At 46.6% G+C, this 19,156-nt stretch overlaps 2 protein-coding genes across 2 annotated transcripts in view; both read left to right on the forward strand.

Annotated features, from left to right (window-relative positions):
* The window catches only part of LOC106539457 (uncharacterized), a 39,434-nt gene that overhangs the window by 1,192 nt on the left and 19,086 nt on the right, over window positions 1-19,156 (forward strand). The gene's annotated exons all lie outside the window — the stretch shown is intronic.
* Window positions 9,128-12,782, forward strand: LOC148045890 (cyclin-dependent kinase 11B-like). The gene is made up of 3 exons (XM_087713058.1): window positions 9,128-9,348; window positions 10,690-11,578; window positions 12,534-12,782. Exons 1-3 carry the CDS (start codon window positions 9,341-9,343, stop codon window positions 12,612-12,614), a joined length of 978 nt encoding a protein of 325 aa, XP_087569184.1. The 5' UTR covers window positions 9,128-9,340; the 3' UTR covers window positions 12,615-12,782.

Here is a 19,156-nt window from a genome sequence, read left to right on the forward strand (position 1 = left end):
TGAAGAAGGGAGATGCCCAATATTCAATGGAGCATTCACATTTCCATGGCATGGAGATAGTTTTCGGCCCCTATTGTTGCTGCCCAGCATTCAGTACTATACAGTGCAGGTGGTTGTCTTGTAAATCTTAGTTTTAAGATGGGTTGGCATTCGTTTGTCACATACTGTAAACACATCAGTGAGCTCTTGCCAACGCCTCCAGGCTGCATTTACCCTTGCTCGCACCTCGCCATTCATGTTGCCATTACCTTGGAGATGGGATCCCATATACCAAAAAATGTTCACCTTTTTTAGGTTGTCTCCATTGATTTGAAGCGTTCCATGGGTGATGGAACAGTCTCTAACTACTCCGTTTTCTTGATGTTGAGGCGGAGGCGGAAATGGTTGAAGCGATCATTCCATGTTTGAACTTGCTACTGTAGTTCGCCTCTGGCAGTGGAAGCAAGCATAACATTATCACAGAGGTGTGATAACATTATCACATAGTCCAGGGTGCGTTCTGCTGCAGGTCATGTGTGATGGTATCTTTGACCAATATAAACAAAACTGGTGACAGTGCATAGCCTTGGTGTACCCCACTATCACTGGGAATCTGTTGGAGAGGCCAACTGGACATCGCCCTTGGCTGCTGGTGTTCTTGTATAGCATTTTGACCCAGGCAGTGAATGGTTCAAGTACTCCATGATCCTGGAGGGCATACCAGATCAGTTGGGGTGAGACATGATTGAATGCCTTCTCCAGGTCTAAAAATGCCATGTGTAGTAGTTGTCTCTTCTCACAGTGTTTTTCTATGAGCCGATGGGCTGCAAAGATGGCATCACTTGTTCCACATCCTTTAACGAAGCCGTATTGGTTGATGATGAGTTGGACAGTGCTACGAATGCATTGATCAAGGATTCTCTCAAAGATCTTCATAGTGTGAGACAGAAGGCGGATTAGACGATAGTTGGTACAGACAGCTGGGCACCCTTGTTCTTTAAGATGGAAAATGTTACTCTTGTTGACCAATCAGTTAGTACATGGTACACAGTACAGTGCTCATCACAGTATTGAAGAACTTAGTCAGACAAGCTATCCCTGTGTCTCGTACTTACTTTAGTTTTCAGAGGTTCAGATTGTCAGGTACAAGGGCCTTTTAAGTTCTTCATTCTATCCATAGCATTGTTGACTTCTTCCTCAGTTATGAGTGGAATGGGTCCATGGGTTGGTGTGCCTTCTGGAATTGGTAGATGTAGAAATTCAATGTTGGAGTTCTCATTGAAATAATCTTGCAGATCTTGTGTTTGTCTTGGAGTTGTTTGCCATTCTTGTCCTCCGTGCACATGTAATGTTTGATGTCTTGTGCAGCCTTCTGTGCTTTGAGCAATCGGTAAATGTCTTTCTCCTCTTCCTTCGTCTCCAGGCAGTCATATAGGTCTTGGTAGTGTTCTGCCCTGCCTTCAGAAACTGCTCTCTTAGCTGCTCTTTTGGCAGTTACATAATTCTATCGATTCTCTTTGGTCATACTGTCTGCCATTTCTTGAAAGTTTGCTTCTCTTCTTGCACTTTCTCCTGTACTTGGTCAGTCCACAGCCATGTTTGTTTGGCAATATAACAGTGACTTGATTTTGTGACGATGAGGGTTTCTCTGACAATGATAATGACAGAGTCACAGAGTGTTGCCTGGGTGATGTTACTTGTAGCAGCACTGCTTCTTTGTGGTCCTGCAGCTTCCACCATTTGATCTTTTCAAGGCCTGTGGTGCTGTTCATTCTCTTATGGCCTTTTATTTTTAGATCTGTAACAAGTAATTTGTCTTGTGGGGCAAGAACATCAGAGGGGTTAATCTTGATGTTGCATACCATGGGAAGGTCATGTCTTCTCAAGGAAATAAAATCAATCTGACTGCTATTTTCAAGGGTCAAAGTAATTAGATGGTCTGGATGTTTCTTGAAAAATATGTTGCAGATCACGAGATCATTTGCTTCTGCAAAGTCTAGGATTTGAAATCCATTTTCATTGCTGTTTCCATAACCTTTGTTTCAGTGGCATCATGTTTCTCACATGACCACTCAAGTCACTGCAGAGGAGCAGTACATCTTCTTCAGGGTAGGCATAGATTTTAGTATGCAATTCATTCTAGAATTAATCCTTGGTGTCTTCGTCAAGTTCTGTTTGTGAGACATAAGCAGAAAACACCTGGAGTCGATGGTTGGGTGTGTTAATGGTAACAGACATGAGATGGTCAAAGTGTCTTTGGGCATGTGGCTGTATGACAACAGCAACACCATAGTTGTTGGAAGTGCGTTGGTAAACCAGCTTCTCCAGTGCCTCTGGATTTATGTCCCTTCCACCTGGTCTCCTGAAGGCATGGTATTGTCAAACCTCCAAGTAACATGTCCCAAAACACAAAGTTCAAGGCATTCATCCTACCTTTAAAGTCTCTTTATTAGGAATACATTAAATTGGCAAGGACTTGGTGTAATTCCTACTCTGACCCGTATCCGGAATTACACCCAATAAAAACAATAGTATGAGACTCCTCCCCCCCCCCGAGTCACAATCTCCAATCAATTCTCAATCCAACAGCCGGTGACTCTAAACTCCACCTTCGTCCAGCTGCAGGCATCTTCTCTGCTCCCACGGGAAAGGAATGCCACCTAGACACAACATACCCCCCTCATTTTTACAAAGCCCCTTTCCACAGTTAGAAAATGGCAAGCCTGAAGTATTATTAAATTCATTTACTCACAACCCTAAAAGCTAATAGAAAAAGAATAAAAACACTACATATGTGAGAAGCCTCCAGCCACTGCTGCCAGCTCAGTTCCGGCCAGCAAAGAGGCGGCTGCAGCAGGCCCTTTGCAGCAGCAAAGTGTAGTGGTTGCAGGCTTCTCATGCTGAAAAACACCGGCTTCTCATGCTGAAAAAGGCTGCGGCTGCAGGCTTCTCGCACTGAAAAAGAGACAGCGGCTGCAAGCTAGTATCTTAGGGTGGGATCGTGTGCCCAGCTACACCAACAAAGGCCAGAAGTAGCTGCCCACCATTTCCTGCTGCAAAAACCTTTTTAAAAACCCTGATTGTTGGGCAACGAAACCCAGCAAGAGATGAGGCATCGGAGAATCACCGTTGCTGTTGCTGCACAAAGGTAAGTCTAAAGCTTTGGCCCGCCTGCCCACCCCATCTTGCCGGGACTGACATAAAGTTGGCCATGCCCACTCAGTCACATGACTCCCCCCAGCCACTTGCACCCAGCCTTTAGAACGAACTGGTTCTTAAATTAGTTGGATCCCACTAGAGGCAAAAATGTTTTAGACCACTGCTACTCAACATTATAACAATACCAAGAGAGGCTATGGAACACTCTGATTCCCCTTGTACAAATAGAAACTGCTAGTATGAGAAGTTTGCTTTGAAACAGGATTGAGCAATAAAGTAACTTATATATATATATATATATATATATATATATATATATATATATATATATATATATATATATATATATATATATATATATATATATATATATATATATATATATATATATGTGTTTTTTTATTTTTTTATTTGCCTTAACAAAGGCAACAGTAAAAATATTGGGTTTCTGTCTGGATGGACTCTTGTGACGAGCCTAATGACAGAGAGTGGAAGTGTGACCTTCCTCCCACACTTGGGCATACCAGGGGTTGTGACTTTAAGTATATATATATATATATATATATATATATATATATATATATATATATATATATATATATATATATATATATATATATATATATATATATATATATATATATATATATATATATATATATATATATATACATACATACATACATACACACACACACACACACACACACACATGTGAGTCTGGTTGTTCTCAGTTGACAAATAGTTCTTCACCTATGACTGTAAAAGGACTTCTGGTTGACATCGCAGCAAGAATGGCTTGAAAATAGCGAGGCTCTGCTGAGCCCCACGAAATCCAGCCAGCAACTGCTGTCAGGAGGGTCCATTGGGTCATAGCCTCCTTGAAGTGGAGGTGAAGGAAGGAGAGGTGCTTTACCGACCATAAGTAATTTGCAATTTCCTCGTTAGGTCTGAAGCAAGCTCACCCCAAACAGCAAAATGAATGACCACCATTTTTTGGCAGTCACGAAGCTGAGACAACCAGACAATAAGATTTGTGCAGGAGTAGTGTATGGGCAGATCATCGAAACTGGATGAGATAATTACCAACTTTTACCTTAAATATTGGTTATAACAACAATAATGTTAAAAGATAACTCCTAAGTTTAAAACAGCGGCGACCTAACACACAGAAGGAAAAAAATAAAAGAGGGACTGGAAATTGAAAGGTAGGAGAAGCCCTAAAGAAGCTATAAAAATTCATAAAGCTCGGGGTGGGGGGGGCGGAATAGAACAAATAATTTGAAAAGATGAATTTGGGGAAACATATTTTGATTATTTGTGGCTTTAAACCCCCTGGATTTACTAGATAATCAGCTGTTTTTGATAGACTGTTTAGCATTGAATTTGGGACTAAAAGAGCCATTTACTGGAAGAAAACAAGTGCTACAGCACTATAGATAATAGCATATTCAACTGAAGTTAATTTAATATACACAAAGAACAATACACAGAATAGAGGAAACAACACTTGGAGGATGGTCTAACCTTGACTTTATCAGCTAGAAGGCGATTGGGATACTTCGAGAACATTTTCCCCCTTTCTTTTACATTTGATGACTGATAAAAGGAACTAACTTGCAAATAAATAAATTTTATTAAAATTGGACACTGGATTTGGACTTGAATTATTGGAAGACTTTAGCAGACTAATTTGGATTTGGATTGGACTATTAAAATTATGAGGCAAAAGAAGAAAAGGGCCAAGAAAAAAGAAAAAAAAGCTAAATAAGACTTTAAAATTTGGATAATTGGGAGATATATAATTGTGAAACTGTAAGGCTGTATAAGTATTACGAAGTTAGTATTATAAATTGGGGGGCTTTGGAGGTTTAATTATGGGATTGATGAAATTTTATTAAGCAGGAGTTTTTAAACACTGAGATATTGGAACTATAGAAATATTTTTTTTTATAATTCTGAACAAACTACTTTAAAATGGATTCGCAAGAGACATTAGAGATGCATGAAGAATTAAGCGCTATTGAAAAAAATATATGTGTGAATCTTTACTAGACGAAAAGGAGATAAAGAGACTATTTAAAGATACAGAAAAAGGGTATGGAAGTTACTCAACAATTGGGGGGAAAAGAAGAACATGACATACAAAAAATAGATGAGGAACTGGAAAGACAATAAAGGAGACGGGCCAGTACAGTCACAAGATGTGATGGCTGTTGAACGAGAGGGCCTCACTTAACACCTCCCCATCCCTTCCTCTCCCTGATGTAGTTGTTAAACAAATATATAGATAATTAAGCAGAGTCTGGGTACCTCAGGAGTGGAGAGTTCTAGGTACCTCAAGAATGGAGTACCACCCCACTGTCCCAGTCCCTGCAGGGCTTGAGCCTTTTCCCCACCCACCATCACTCATTGCACACTTACCTTTTAAAGGTTTCTGGAGTTCTAAGTTTTCCGCAGTACTATTCAGACCACATTAGGAAAGCAGAATGGAACAGTCCATCTCTGGGACACATGGAAGTCTCCCTAAAGCAGCCACTGTTTCAATGTGACCACAAGACATTGTGAGTGTGCTGAAAATGGTGGCTGCTTCTAGGAGACCATTGTGAACCCCAGTGATAAGCCTCTCCATTCTGCTTTCCTAACGCAGTCTGCACAGCACTGTGGAAAGCTCCGGAGGTTTCCTCAGTGTTGCACAGATTTGGGGGAGCAGAATGCACAGTTCATTCCTGGGCTGGACAGCAACTTTCCCCCAAAAAAATGCCCTTTCAGCATAACCACAAAGAATTGTAACCATGCTGAAAATGGCAGCTTTTTCTAGGAGACAACTGTGTGGCCCAGGGACCAGTGGTGCAAGTCAGCCGGTTCTTTCCGGTTCAGGTGAACTGGTAGTGGTGACAGCAGGAGCCACTGCCCACCTGCCTGGATGTCATCACATCCCATTTTTGACACTCTGTGCATGTGCATAAAGTCCTGCGTGTGCGCGGAGGTGGCATGTGCGAGCAAAGCTCGCATACTCTCACATTTGTGAACTAGTAGTGAAGGTAAGTGGATTTCACCCCTACCAGGGACAGGTGGCCTTTCCTCCTTACCAAACATGATATCTGGGGATTTTCAAGTGGTAAGTGTGTGATGGAGGACAAAGTGGAGAGCAGGTCAAAGGCATGTGGGGACTTGGCAGGACAGGATAGGTGGGGAGAGGGGGGATGGACACCACTGTAATGTTCCTACAGTCAGTCATAAGGGTGAATGACTATAGGATCACTGCGGCAGCTGTAACTTTGAAATGAGATCATAAGTACATTTTGAGGGTGTATGTCATAACTTCTAAAGATATCTGACCAGTCATTAAGTAAGGATTATCAGTATAAGTAATACAGTATTTTTGTTTGTTTGTCTCCTTGTCAATTGGATTCAACACGAACCATTTCTTTCTCCCAGCTGAGTAGTAAGGAGGATTAATTCTTGTGTCTGTGTAAGGCTTTGAGATTCAAACATAAGCAGGGAAATGTTTTTGTTACATTGCCAATGTTACAGCATGTGGATTGTTTGTTTATTTCTCAGTATAAAGGTTTGTTCACGTACACAAAACAAAATAATCAAGTTAAGAACCTGTTGAGTTACACAAAAAAAGTTTTGGAAAAAGTTTGGAAAAATGTGTCCCTTTAAAAAGCTGAATTTCTTTCTCTGATAAAAGGGGGTGCTAGCCATGCTTATAAGCATTATTCACCCTGATGTGTGAGAATTCTGTGAGAATTTAAGAAAGCAATGGATAGATATGATTCAGAAGGAAAATAATGTCTGTTTTTAAGAACATGAACTGCTGGCTCCTGTTGCCTTATAACTCTTGATTTTACAGACTTTTTTCTTAACTTTCTTTTTTGGCTCATAAAACCCAGTAGAAGATTTTGTCTATGTGTGCTGATAACTCCTGACCATGTAAAAAGTATAGGATATGCTCCATTTCCCTTTTGCAGCAAGCGGAGTATTTTTTGAACTATAAGATGCTCCGAACTATAAGACGCCTATTAGCTTTAGAAGAGAAAAATAAGAAAATAAAATCTGCTTCTGCCTCTGTGGCCCATTCATTGCAGCCCATTTGCCGCTGCCCATTCACTGCTGTCATGGCCTGTTCTCTGCAGCCTGTCGCCCAGTCTCCCCCACCGTGGTCCGTTTGCCGCTGCCAGTTTGCCCCCACTGCGCCCATTCACTGCTGCGGCCTGTTTGCCACTGCCCGTTCACTACCATTGTAGCCTGTTTGCCACATATCATTTACCACTGCCTATTCGCTGTCGCCACAGCCCACCCACCCACTCACCACCGCCCGTTTGCCTCTGCCACGGCCTGTTCACTGTGGCCTGTTCGCCACCGCCCATTTTCACATTACTGGACTTTGCAAATGCCTTTTCTTTTTCCCACTACATGAAAGTTTTTGGTACTAGTTTTTATTTGGAAGGGGTCTTCAGTATATGTATTTCCATACCTCAATTAAGGTCAGTCTGGATTTCATTGACTTTTACAGAAAGTTTGCTGGGGTTTTTTCTAACCTTTGGCTAAACTGGACTACAATTTCCAAATATGATTATGTGCTGATCACATGAAGATTCCACAGTTAGAATAAATTACAATTTGCTCAGTTAAACAAGAGCCCAAACAAGAGGGCTATGCATGTGAAGACCAGTAACTAGATATAGCATGATGTACCCTATACAGTACTCTTCTCAAGCATGGGAATGTTTGTCCATTTTTGCATTATGACTTACATCCTATAAGACATGCAGCATCTGCAAAATCCACGTGTAACAATTTCCAGTGCTTCTCTTAAAAATTCAGCTAAATTTTTCCTGTGTCCCATGACAAAGTGTTCAGCTTTTTTTCCACTAGCAGAAATGAAGTAAATAGAGGATTTCGAAGATGCATCCAGTTTTAATGCAAACTTTAAATTTTACTGTGATAGTATTAATTTAATTAAAGAGTGGGTAGAGTGCAAGGCACAAGGCAGGATATGCAGTCCCCACAGAACAGAACACTCTCTAATCAGCAGAACTGCAACACAAAGGTCATGAAGGAACAGAAACATTCACCTAGAGCAGGACTGTCAAATTCCTGACCCACAGGCTAGATGTGTCACATGCTGACCACAGCCAAGCCAGGTTTAGCAAAGGGGGAAAAAGTCTAGATATGTCATGTTATAATGGCGTGATGACATGAGTTTGACATCTCTAGCCTAGAGGTTTAAGCAAAATTGGGCATGAACAAGAGATAGTTGGCAAATGTGCAAATTGTTTAGCTTAATCTAAGGGAAGAGGACTACAGCCACATCCATCCTGATTATTATTCAGGAGCTGTAGTGATAGCACAGTGATTAAAAAATAGTAATTGCAGGCTATTTCTTCTGGAGTTCAGGAATTCAATCCTCACTGGCTCAAGGTTGACTCAATCTTTCATTCTTCCGAGGTTGGTAAAATGAGGACCCAGATTGTTGAGGAAAATATGCGGACTCTATAGACCGTTAAAGTATATAAGATTAAGTCCTAAATGCTATACTATTCAGAGCATGGTACCATTTTCAGATAATACAAATTAACTTTGGGTTTTTAATTGAAGTCTTTAGTTAATAAACAAATCTCTAGTGGTCTTAGAGTAGGTCTGTATCTAACAGATATTTTCAGTCTTTTTGAATACCGTATTTTCACCCATATAACCCGCCCACGCAAATAACCCGCCCACGCAAATAACCCGCAGGTTTCCAAGATCGTGTAAAATATTTTCCGTATACCCCGCCCTCTTATATAACCCGCGACGAGTAAGCCATCGGCAAACATTACATTAGCGCTATTCCATCGGACCTCCCCATTAAAACCAATCGGAGGAGAAAGCCTGGGCGAGCTGGGGAGGGGTTGGGGGAACGGAGGAGAAGGGAACATGCTGAGATCGGGGAAGGGACGGGAGGTGGCAACGGAGGAGAAAGCCTGGGCGAGCTGGGGAGGGGTTGGAGGAAGGGGAATATCTTCCCGATTCCCCCATCTCCTCGCCCGTAGAACTGAAACGAGAGCTGCCCAAATATCTCCCGGCCCTTCAGGGCTGCCGTAGCGTGGAAGAATTCCAGTGCCTGAACCGGATCGAGGAAGGGACTTACGGCGTGGTGTACAGAGCCAAAGACAAAAAAACAGATGAAATTGTGGCCTTGAAGCGATTAAAAATGGAGAAGGAAATGATTTATGATTTTATGATTTTATTAACATTTGTAGGCCGCCCTTTTCCCTGAGGGGACTCAGGGCGGCTCACATAAAATCAGGGGGGGGGAAGTACAAACAGTGACATAGACACATATAATAAAAGTAATAAGCAACATACATTCATCATTCGGGAGGGGCAACTATCCTTGTCCCCAGGCCTGACGGGCTAGCCAGTTCTTGAGGGCTGTGCGGAAGGCCTGGACAGTGGTGAGGGTACGAATCTCCACGGGGAGTTCGTTCCAAAGGGTCGGGGCTACTACTGAGAAGGCCCTCCTCCTTGTAGTTGCCAGCCGACACTGGCTGGCTGATGGAATACGGAGGAGGCCCAATCTGTGTGATCTAATTGGTCGCAGGGAGGTGATTGGCAGGAGGCGGTCTCTCAAGTATCCAGATCCACTACCATGCAGGGCTTTATGAGTGACTAATAGCACCTTGAAGCGCACCCGGAGATCGACAGGTAGCCAGCGCAGCTCGCGGAGGATAGGTGTTATGTGGGTGAACCGCGGTGCACCCACAATCACTCGCGCGGCCGCGTTCTGTACCAGCTGAAGTCGCCGGATGCTCTTCAAGGGCAGCCCCATGTAGAGCACATTGCAGTATTCCAGCCTAGAGGTAACAAGGGCCCGAGTGACTGTTGTGAGTGCCTCCCGATTCAGGTAGGGTCGCAACTGGCGCACCAGGCGAACCTGGGCGAATGCCCCCCTAGTCACAGCCGTCAGGTGGTGGTCAAACGATAGCTGTGGATCTAGGAGGACTCCCAAGTTGCGAACCCTCTCTGAGGGGTATAGAATTTGACCCCCCAGCCTGAGTGATGGAATATTGATCGAATCTTTGGGAGGGAAACACAACAGCCACTCGGTCTTTTCTGGGTTGAGCACAAGCTTGTTAACCCTCATCCAGTCCATAACGGCCTCGAGGCCTCGGCTCATCACGTCTGCCGCTTCATTGAGTTGGCACGGGGCGGACAGATACAACTGGGTATCGTCCGTATATTGATGGTATCTGATCCCGTGCCTGCGGATGATCTCTCCCAGCGGTTTCATGTAGATGTTGAATAGTAGGGGCGATAAGACCGAGCCCTGAGGCACCCCATATGTTAGGGGCCTAGGGGACGATCTCTGCCCCCCCACTAACACCGACTGCGACCTGTCCGAGAGGTAGGAAGAGAACCACCGCAACACGGTGCCTCCCACTCCCACCTCCCGCAGTCGTCGCAAAAGGATACCATGGTCGATGGTAGCGAAGCCGCTGAGAGGTCAAGGAGAACCAGGATGGAGGAGAGTCCTCCATCTCTGGCTCTCCAGAGATCATCGGAAAAAGAAGGTTTTCCTATTACTTCCTTAAGAGAGATCAACACCATCCTCAAAGCTCAGCACCCAAATATTGTCACTGTTAGGGAGATTGTCGTCGGTAGCAACATGGACAAGATCTACATCGTGATGAACTACGTTGAACATGACCTCAAAAGCTTGATGGAAACCATGAAGCAGCCTTTTCTGCCAGGGGAAGTGAAAACTTTGATGATTCAATTGCTCCGAGGCGTAAAACACCTCCACGACAACTGGATTCTGCACCGGGATTTGAAAACGTCTAACCTGCTCTTGAGTCACGCTGGGATTTTAAAAGTTGGAGATTTTGGACTAGCCAGAGAATACGGTTCTCCCTTAAAGCCGTACACCCCGGTTGTCGTGACGTTATGGTACCGAGCGCCCGAGCTCTTACTCGGAGCCAAGGAATATTCCACAGCCATCGACATGTGGTCCGTGGGTTGCATCTTTGGGGAGCTGTTAACCCAGAAGCCGCTTTTCCCGGGGAAGTCCGAAATCGACCAAATTAACAAAGTTTTTAAAGACTTGGGAACGCTGAGTGAAAAAATCTGGCCGGCTTATAACGAGCTGCCAGCGGTCAAAAAAATGACCTTCACAGAGTACCCATACAACAACCTCCGCAAACAGTTCGGTGCCCTCCTCTCGGATCAAGGATTTGATCTCATGAATAAATTCCTGACCTACTACCCTGGGAGAAGGATCACTGCCGAAGACGGCTTAAAGCATGAATATTTCCGTGAGACCCCACAGCCCATTGACCCCTCCATGTTTTCAACGTGGCCGGCCAAAAGCGAACAACAGCGTGTGAAACGAGGCACAAACCCGCGACCCCCAGAAGGAGGACTGGGGTACAGTCAGCTGGGTGACGATGACATTAAAGATACTTCCTTATGGCATAGTTTATACTCCTTCACTTCAGAGCGGGGCTAGGAGAGCTTTTCCTCCCACGGAGTTCAATAAAGTAGATGGAAGGGAGGGAGGGAGGGTCCCTCCCTCTTACTTTCCGCCCATTGAGATGAACCAGAGCCCTTCTTGAACCAGAGCCGCTTGCTTTGATATACTGTCCATCTATCTGTCCATCCATCCACCCTTACTAAATAACACCGAAACCTTTTACAAGAAAATCCGCTCAAATCCTCTTACAAATATCTGGGGATATGGATTTTTTCTTCTTTGGGGAAAAATATTTCCTTCCACTCCCCTCCAGAAGAACGGAGCTGATCTCGGAGTTTGGATTCTTAGGACTTGGGAGTCCCAGGGCGGTTTTCTCTCCCCGTAAAATCCCCCTTTTCTCCCACGATCCTTGCAGGCAAAGCGTTGAATTCCCTGGCAAAGAACAAACGGCAGGAAGGGAGAATCCGGCTCCTTCATCGTAGGAAACGTTTCTGAGGTTTATGGAGCTTAAAGGTTCGTTTCAAATCAAGGCAGAGATCTGGAAAGGCAGGGAAAGCTGCATTTATTTGGAAACGGCGTTTCTCTTCGAAAGACGATTTGTACCAACACACCAAAGTCGGAGGGAGGAAATTGACAGATGAGGAAAAACTGCGTCGAGGGTCCTTGGGCTGAGAATCGGGGAGGGGGACCGAGGAAGAGCCGCTGCTCAGACAGAGGGACCTCCATGAATTCTGGGCTTGGGGGGGCAGAAAAGGGGGACGGGGCTCTGGGCTGGGCTCTGGGTGGGGGGTGGGGGAGACTCCACTTGCGGCCCTTCCTGGAGAGGAGGAGATCGACCGGAGTCCCACTCCTGCCCTTGGGATCTCACTCGGGATCCCACAGGCAGACCCCGGAGTGGGGCAGCGTCTCCAGGGATCCCCCCTCAGACGATGACATTAAAGATACTGGTTTCCATTTGACGACCACGAACCAAGGCACGTCAGCTGCAGGGCCCAGATTCAGCCTGAAGTTTTAAGACGGAGGGGTCGAAGGCGCGATCTTTCAAGAGGACCCCAGAAGGAAGGGAGTTTGTGTTCTCTGGGGGAACGAAAAAGCATCAGGCTACGCCGATTACTGTTTTTTCTTGCAGAATATTCTCTGCAGTTGGGACCAGCTTCTGGATCAAAGTAGAGAAAGTTGGAATCCTTTTAAGGATTGGAATTAATCCAAAAAAAAACCCAAGGACCATTTTTAATCGCTTCAAGGCCACAATTTCATCTGTTTTTTTGTCTTTGGCTCTGTACACCACGCCGTAAGTCCCTTCCTCGATCCGGTTCAGGCACTGGAATTCTTCCACGCTACGGCAGCCCTGAAGGGCCGGGAGATATTTGGGCAGCTCTCGTTTCAGTTCTACGGGCGAGGAGATGGGGGAATCGGGAAGATATTCCCCTTCCTCCAACCCCTCCCCAGCTCACCCAGGCTTTCTCCTCCGTTGCCGCCTCCCGTCCCTTCCCCGACCTCAGCACTTTCCCTTCTCCTCCATTCCTGCCTGTTCCTGCCTCCCGTCAAAAATCTTGCAGTCAAGATTTATGCAAATAAGTTTTTGTACACCATGCCTAAGCCATAGCCAGGGGCGGGGTTTTCACGAAGGCGTCCCGAAACCCAAGCAGGAAAAGGGAGAAAAGGAGCCTGAGCCGCCGAGCCAAGTCTCCCCAGCCCTTTCCAGTCTGGTTGCACGTGCCCCCGATGGAGAACGGGGAGCCGAGGTAAAGCTGCCTCCCAATTCCTCGAACTCCCAAGCTCTCCCTTTAGTTAATCTGTGTAAAATATTTTCTGTATACCCCGCCCACTTTTATACCCCGCGGGGGCATGCGGGGTAGGTAAAAACCGCATATAACCCGTGGGTTATATGGGTGAAAATACGGGTAGTTATTTCCAAGTTTGCATATTTCCCTTTTCGTCAGCAGATGGCACTCTCAACTTCTGTCTGCTTCAACCTCTCTGCAATATTGTTAACAGTTCCAATTTCAATTATTTTTTTCAATTTTTCAAATTATTTTTAAATTACAAATCCAATAATTAAGCAATGTTACCAATTGACACACTTTCTACAAGATGTAATTTAAAGATGAATTACATTACAGTACAGAATTACAAAATAGGTTGGTGTTAGATCATTTTCAATATAAGGAGTATGCATATTAATCACAGCCATTTGCATATTTCATGAAGGTTTAATTATATAACAGCAATTAGCTAGACTCGTTGCTTCCCTAAATTGGGACAGAATTTTTTTTCAAGAAACATTTATTACTTGGCATTATTACTACATACTCCTTGTTGTACTATAATGTACTACAATAAGAATGTAATCTTATGCAATTTTTTGTTTGTTTGTTTGCTTGCATCCCAATCTGCCACATTTTTAAAATCTGTGTTACAACACATATATTCTATGTAGTTTCATATGCTAACAACTCACATGCTTATTAAATATAATAGTGCTTCAGCAAACTATAAATAGTTGAAAACTGAATGGGGAAATTGTTGCCTGAAATTGTAGACTTCATTTATTAGCATTTTAAAAGGTGATATTAGCACTTTTAAATGGCATTCTAGGGCTTTTTTAAATTTTGTTTTTCTCTTCTTAGGTAAGGTCATTGTTAGATCGGGTAATGGAAAGGCACACTCAGGCTTAGGCAACAACAGCTCCTTATTTTAACAGAACAAGTATGTACAATCCAGTGAAGGTTCACTCTGACAGCAGCCCTTTTATAGGGAGCTGTCAGACCCTTCAACCAATGAGATTGAATTTCTGTTCCCACCGGAACAGAGGACCTTGGTAGAAACCATTATAACAGTTGCTAATATCTAACACCCCTCCCCTCTTAGATGGAATCAACTGACTGGTGACGTAGTCACGCAGGTAGGTAGGCTTTTTGGTAGCTCTGCCAGACCTGCGCAGTTCAGTCAGAGGCTGTTCATCGTACAGGTCAGATGGACCTGTTAATTGTGCAGCTTCGCCTGGTGGAAGCTCCTGGAACCTTTCACAGGCTGCGGCTGGAACTTCTAGAGCCGGTTTGCTTGGAGCTTGCTGCAGGCCTGCAACACAAGTAGATTTGATTTGATTTGATTTGATTGCACTTATATGCCGCCCTATTCCCAGAGGGACTCAGGGCGGCTAACAAACCAAGGGGAGGGAATACAGACAAGAGGAAAAAAAACAAACAAGCAAACTACAGAAAGAATTTAAAACAGTCAACAGCCACACAATTCAAGCGGGGACGGGAACTCGTCATCCCCAGGCCTGTCGGAACAGCCAGGTTTTAACGGCTTTGCGGAAAGCCTGAAGGGTGGTGAGGGTCCGGATCTCCATGGGGAGCTCGTTCCAGAGGGCTGGAGCAGCCACAGAGAAGGCCTTCCTCCGGGTGATAGACAATCGGCATTGGCCAGCGGATGGGATTGGGAGGAGGCTTAGTCTGTGGGATCTAATAGGTCTGTTGGAGGTAATTGGTAGCAGGCGGTCTCTCAAGTACCCAGGTCCAATTGTTTGTTTGTTTGTTTTATTGAGCTTGTATGCCGCCCACTCCCGGAGGACTCCGGACGGCTTACAATAAAACAAGGGAGGGGGATAATACACAAGACAACATATTAAAATATACAACAGTCACAATTTCCGAGGGGCTGGATATTTAGAAAGCCCCCCGGCCCGCTAGAGCAGCCAGGATTTAACGGCTTTGCGGAAGGCCAGGAGGATAGTGAGGGTCCGGATCTCCACAGGGAGATCGTTCCAGAGGGCTGGAGCTGCAACAGAGAAGGCTCTCCCCCGGGGAGTCGCCAGCCGACATTGGCTGGCAGATGGGATCCGGAGAAAGCCTAACCTGTGTGATCTAATCGGTCTATGGGAGGTAATTGGCAGCCCATGAAGGGCTTTATAAGTGACGACTAGCACCTTGAAGCATATCCGGAGACCAATGGGCAGCCAGTGCACCTCGCAGAGGATAGGTGTAACGTGGGTGTACCGGGGTGCACCCACAATCGCTCGTGCGGCTGCATTCTGGACAAGCTGAAGTCTCCGAATGCTCTTCAGGGGATGCCCCATGTAGAGTGCATTGCAGTAGTCCAGTCTTGAGGTCACAAGGGCATGAGTGACTGTTGCGAGAGCCTCCCGGTTCAGGTAGGGACACAATTGGTGCACCAGGTGAACCTGGGCAAATGCCCCCCTGGTCACAGCCGACAAATGGTGTTCTAAAGTCAGCTGTGGGTCCAGGAGGACTCCCAAATTGCGAACCCTGTCTGAGGGGCGTACAATTTCACCCCCCAGCCTGAGAGATGGAATACATGGCCAATTGTTGGGAGGGAAACACACAAGCCACTCAGTCTTGTCAGGATTGAGTGCAAGCTTGTTTACCCCCATCCAGACCCTAACAGGCTCCAGGCACTGACACATCATGTCAACCGCTTCACTGAATTGGCACGGGGCGGACAGATACAGCTGTGTATCGTCCGCATACTGGTGACATTTTATCCCATGCCGCCGAATGATCTCACCCAGCGCGCTTCATGTAGATGTTAAACAGGAGGGGGGACAGGACCAAACCCTGCGGCATCCCATACTTAAGGGGCCTAGGGGTCGATCTCTGCCCTCCAACCAACACCGACTGCGACCTGTCCAAGAGGTAGGAGGAGAACCACCGAAGAACAGTGCCTCCCACCCCCACCTCACACAACCGTCGCAGAAGGATACCATGGTCGATGGTATAGAAGGCCGCTGAGCGGTCAAGGAGCACTAGGACGGAGGCATGACCCCCATCCCTGGCTCCAGAGATCATAGGTCAGTGCGACCAAAGCAGTTTCCGTGCTGTAGCCAGGCCTGAATCCAGACTGAAAGGAGTCTAGATAATCGGTTTCATCCAAGGACCACCGAAGCTGAGAGGCCACCACTTTCTCAACAACCTTCCCCACGAACGGGAGGTTGGAGACTGGACGATAGTTATTTAGAATGGCTGGATCCAAACATGGCTTCTTCAGGAGGGGTCTCACCACCGCTGCCTTTAACGCGAGGGGAAAGAACCCCTCCCGAAGGGAGGCGGTAACTACCGCCTGGATCCAGCCCCGTGTCACCTCCCTGCTGTTCACGACCAGCCAGGAGGGGCACAGGTCCAGCGCACACGTGGAGGCACTCACAGCTCCCATGGCCTTGTCCACTTCATCAGGAGTAACAAGTTGAAAATCAATCCAAAGATGTCGCTCAAGACCCTCCCCCGGTACCTCGGCTGGCTCTGCGCAATTGGAGTCCAGGTCCGTCCGAAGCCGACCAACTTTATCCGCGAGAAATTGGACGAATTCCTCAGCTCTACCTCGTAAAGGATTGCCCGTATCCCTCCCATTCAGGAGGGAGCAGGTTATCCTGAACAAGGCGGCTGGGCGTGACTCAGCGGATGCAATCAGAGCGGCAATATATGTGTTTTTAGCAGTCCGAATTGCCAGGAGGTAAGCTCTGATGCAGGCTTTTAACAGTGCTCGATCTGGACCTCCAGCGGTGCTCTAGGCATCTCTTTTGGTGTTGCATCTCCCGGAGGTCCTCAGTAAACCAAGGAGCCCTCCTGGATCCACTGCCTCGGATCGGCCATAAAGGCGCAATCCGGTTGAGAGCCTCTGACGCTGCTGAGTTCCAAGCAGCAACCAAGGTCTCCGCCGGACTGTGGACGAGAGTATCAGGAACAAAGCCAAGCGCCATCTGAAAGCCCTGAGGGTCCATAAAGCGTCTGGGGTGGAACCACCTAATCGGTTCCTCCTCCCTACAGTGGGGGATTGGCCTCCGAAAGTCAAACCTCAGTAGGAAGTGGTCCAACCATGACAGGGGCAAGATCCCACTACCCCTCAAATCAAGATCACAACTCCACTGCTCCGAGAGGAATACGAGGTCGAGCATGTGACCCGCTGAGTGAGTTGGGCCCCGAATTACTTGGGTCAAGCCCATGGCTGTCATGGAAGCCATGAACTCCTGCTCTCCATCAGAGTGCTCGCCGAGCGAAGGCAAATTAAAGTCCCGCAGTACCATAAGCCTGGGGAACTCAACTGCCAGCTCGGCTACTGACTCGAGGAACGAGGGGAGAGCTGTTGCAACGCTGTTGGGAGGCAGGTACATTAACAACAAGCCCACTTGACCCTCAAGGTCCAACTTCACCAGCAAGGACTCACACCCGACAAGCTCCGGAGCAGGGATCCTACAAGGAACTAGAGACTTTCGGATAACAATGGCCACTCCCCCACCCCTTCACTGGGGTCACGGCTGATGAAGCACCTGAAAACCCTCTGGGCACATCTCAGTGAGGGGGACTCCTCCCTCCGGGCCCAGCCAGGTTTCAGTTATACATGCCAGGTCTGCCCTCTCATCCAAAATTAGGTCCCGGACGAGGGGAACCTTGTGAACCACAGACCTGGCATTTAGCGACAACAGCCTGAGACCAGGGTCCTGACTACTCACGCCATCTGGCCTTGGAGTGGGACTAATAGGGCCAGAAGGAGGGATCTCTGTGATGTAGTGAACCCTCCTTCCCCGGTAATGGCTCGCCCTGAAGTCCCCGCCATATCTGCCCCTCCCTGTTATGACCGTAATGTTCCGGCCCATTCCCGTGTCCATGGTCCCTCTACCCACCCTCATAGCCCCCGCATTCCCCGGCAGGCCCTTCGAATCAGACATCCTGAGGCTGGGAGTGGCCCAGGCCCCCCTAACACTTCTGCAGAGCACTCAGTGTAGGGGGGTACCCGGTTACACTCCCAGTCCTCTTATACAAACCCAAACGCTCACTCACGCAGCCCCCACAGAAGGTTAAAATACAACAATATAATAAGAAAGGGATTACACTAATTTAAAAGAGGTGGGATCATTCGCTCACAAACATCCACATACATACTACATACGAAAGAGAGGGGTTGCGCAGATATTAAAGGAGATGTTGATATTGGGCAAGTAAGTCCATACGTACGATCGTAAGTTCATGGATCGAAAACACAATAGTCCAGTCAAAGCCGACGAGTTACAAAGGGGATAGGGTGTCCTCTTTTTCCAATAGTGTGATGGAAGGAAAATAATGGTCCAGGTGGCTAAGATAAGGTTCCTGATATAGTAGTGGGTGGTGATGGTCGTGATCCGGGAATAAAGGTGTAAAACTGGGAGTCCAACGGACCTGGTCCATAAGCATGAACTGGGGGAGCCAGCTAAGCGTAGATGGTAAAGATGGTAAAGAGAGAAGCCCCCCCCCCAGCCACAGAAAAGGGCAGAACGGGGGGGTCTTGCCGCAGCGGAAAGTCCGGTCAAATGGGGGTGGGGGCGCCCGAAGGGGCAGCAGTAATAACAAGCAAAAACAGCTGCCCACCTCTGTCCGGTGCCACACAAACCAATATCCCCCCTCCTTGAAGGGGGAGGACCAGCTGGTCTAACTCCGCAGGTTCCAAAGGCTCTCACAAACGCAATAAGGTGGGAAAACGGCCGTTGCAGTTCAAAAAGCGCTGAGGGGGGGAAGGCTCAGGAGGGCCGTAATGGCTGCTGCAAGCTAGCCGCTCGATCACCTT

Source organism: Thamnophis sirtalis, unplaced genomic scaffold (genome assembly GCF_051295495.1).
Source record: "Thamnophis sirtalis isolate CommonGarterSnake01/CBP01778 unplaced genomic scaffold, rThaSir2_p1.2 scaffold_4, whole genome shotgun sequence".
Classification (NCBI taxonomy): Eukaryota; Metazoa; Chordata; class Lepidosauria; order Squamata; family Natricidae; genus Thamnophis; species Thamnophis sirtalis.

Coding starts and splice junctions, on each gene's coding strand:
- LOC148045890 (XM_087713058.1), top strand. Junction 11,579..12,533: donor GTCAGCTGGGTGACGATGAC/ATTAAAGATACT, acceptor TCAGACGATGAC/ATTAAAGATACTGGTTTCCA.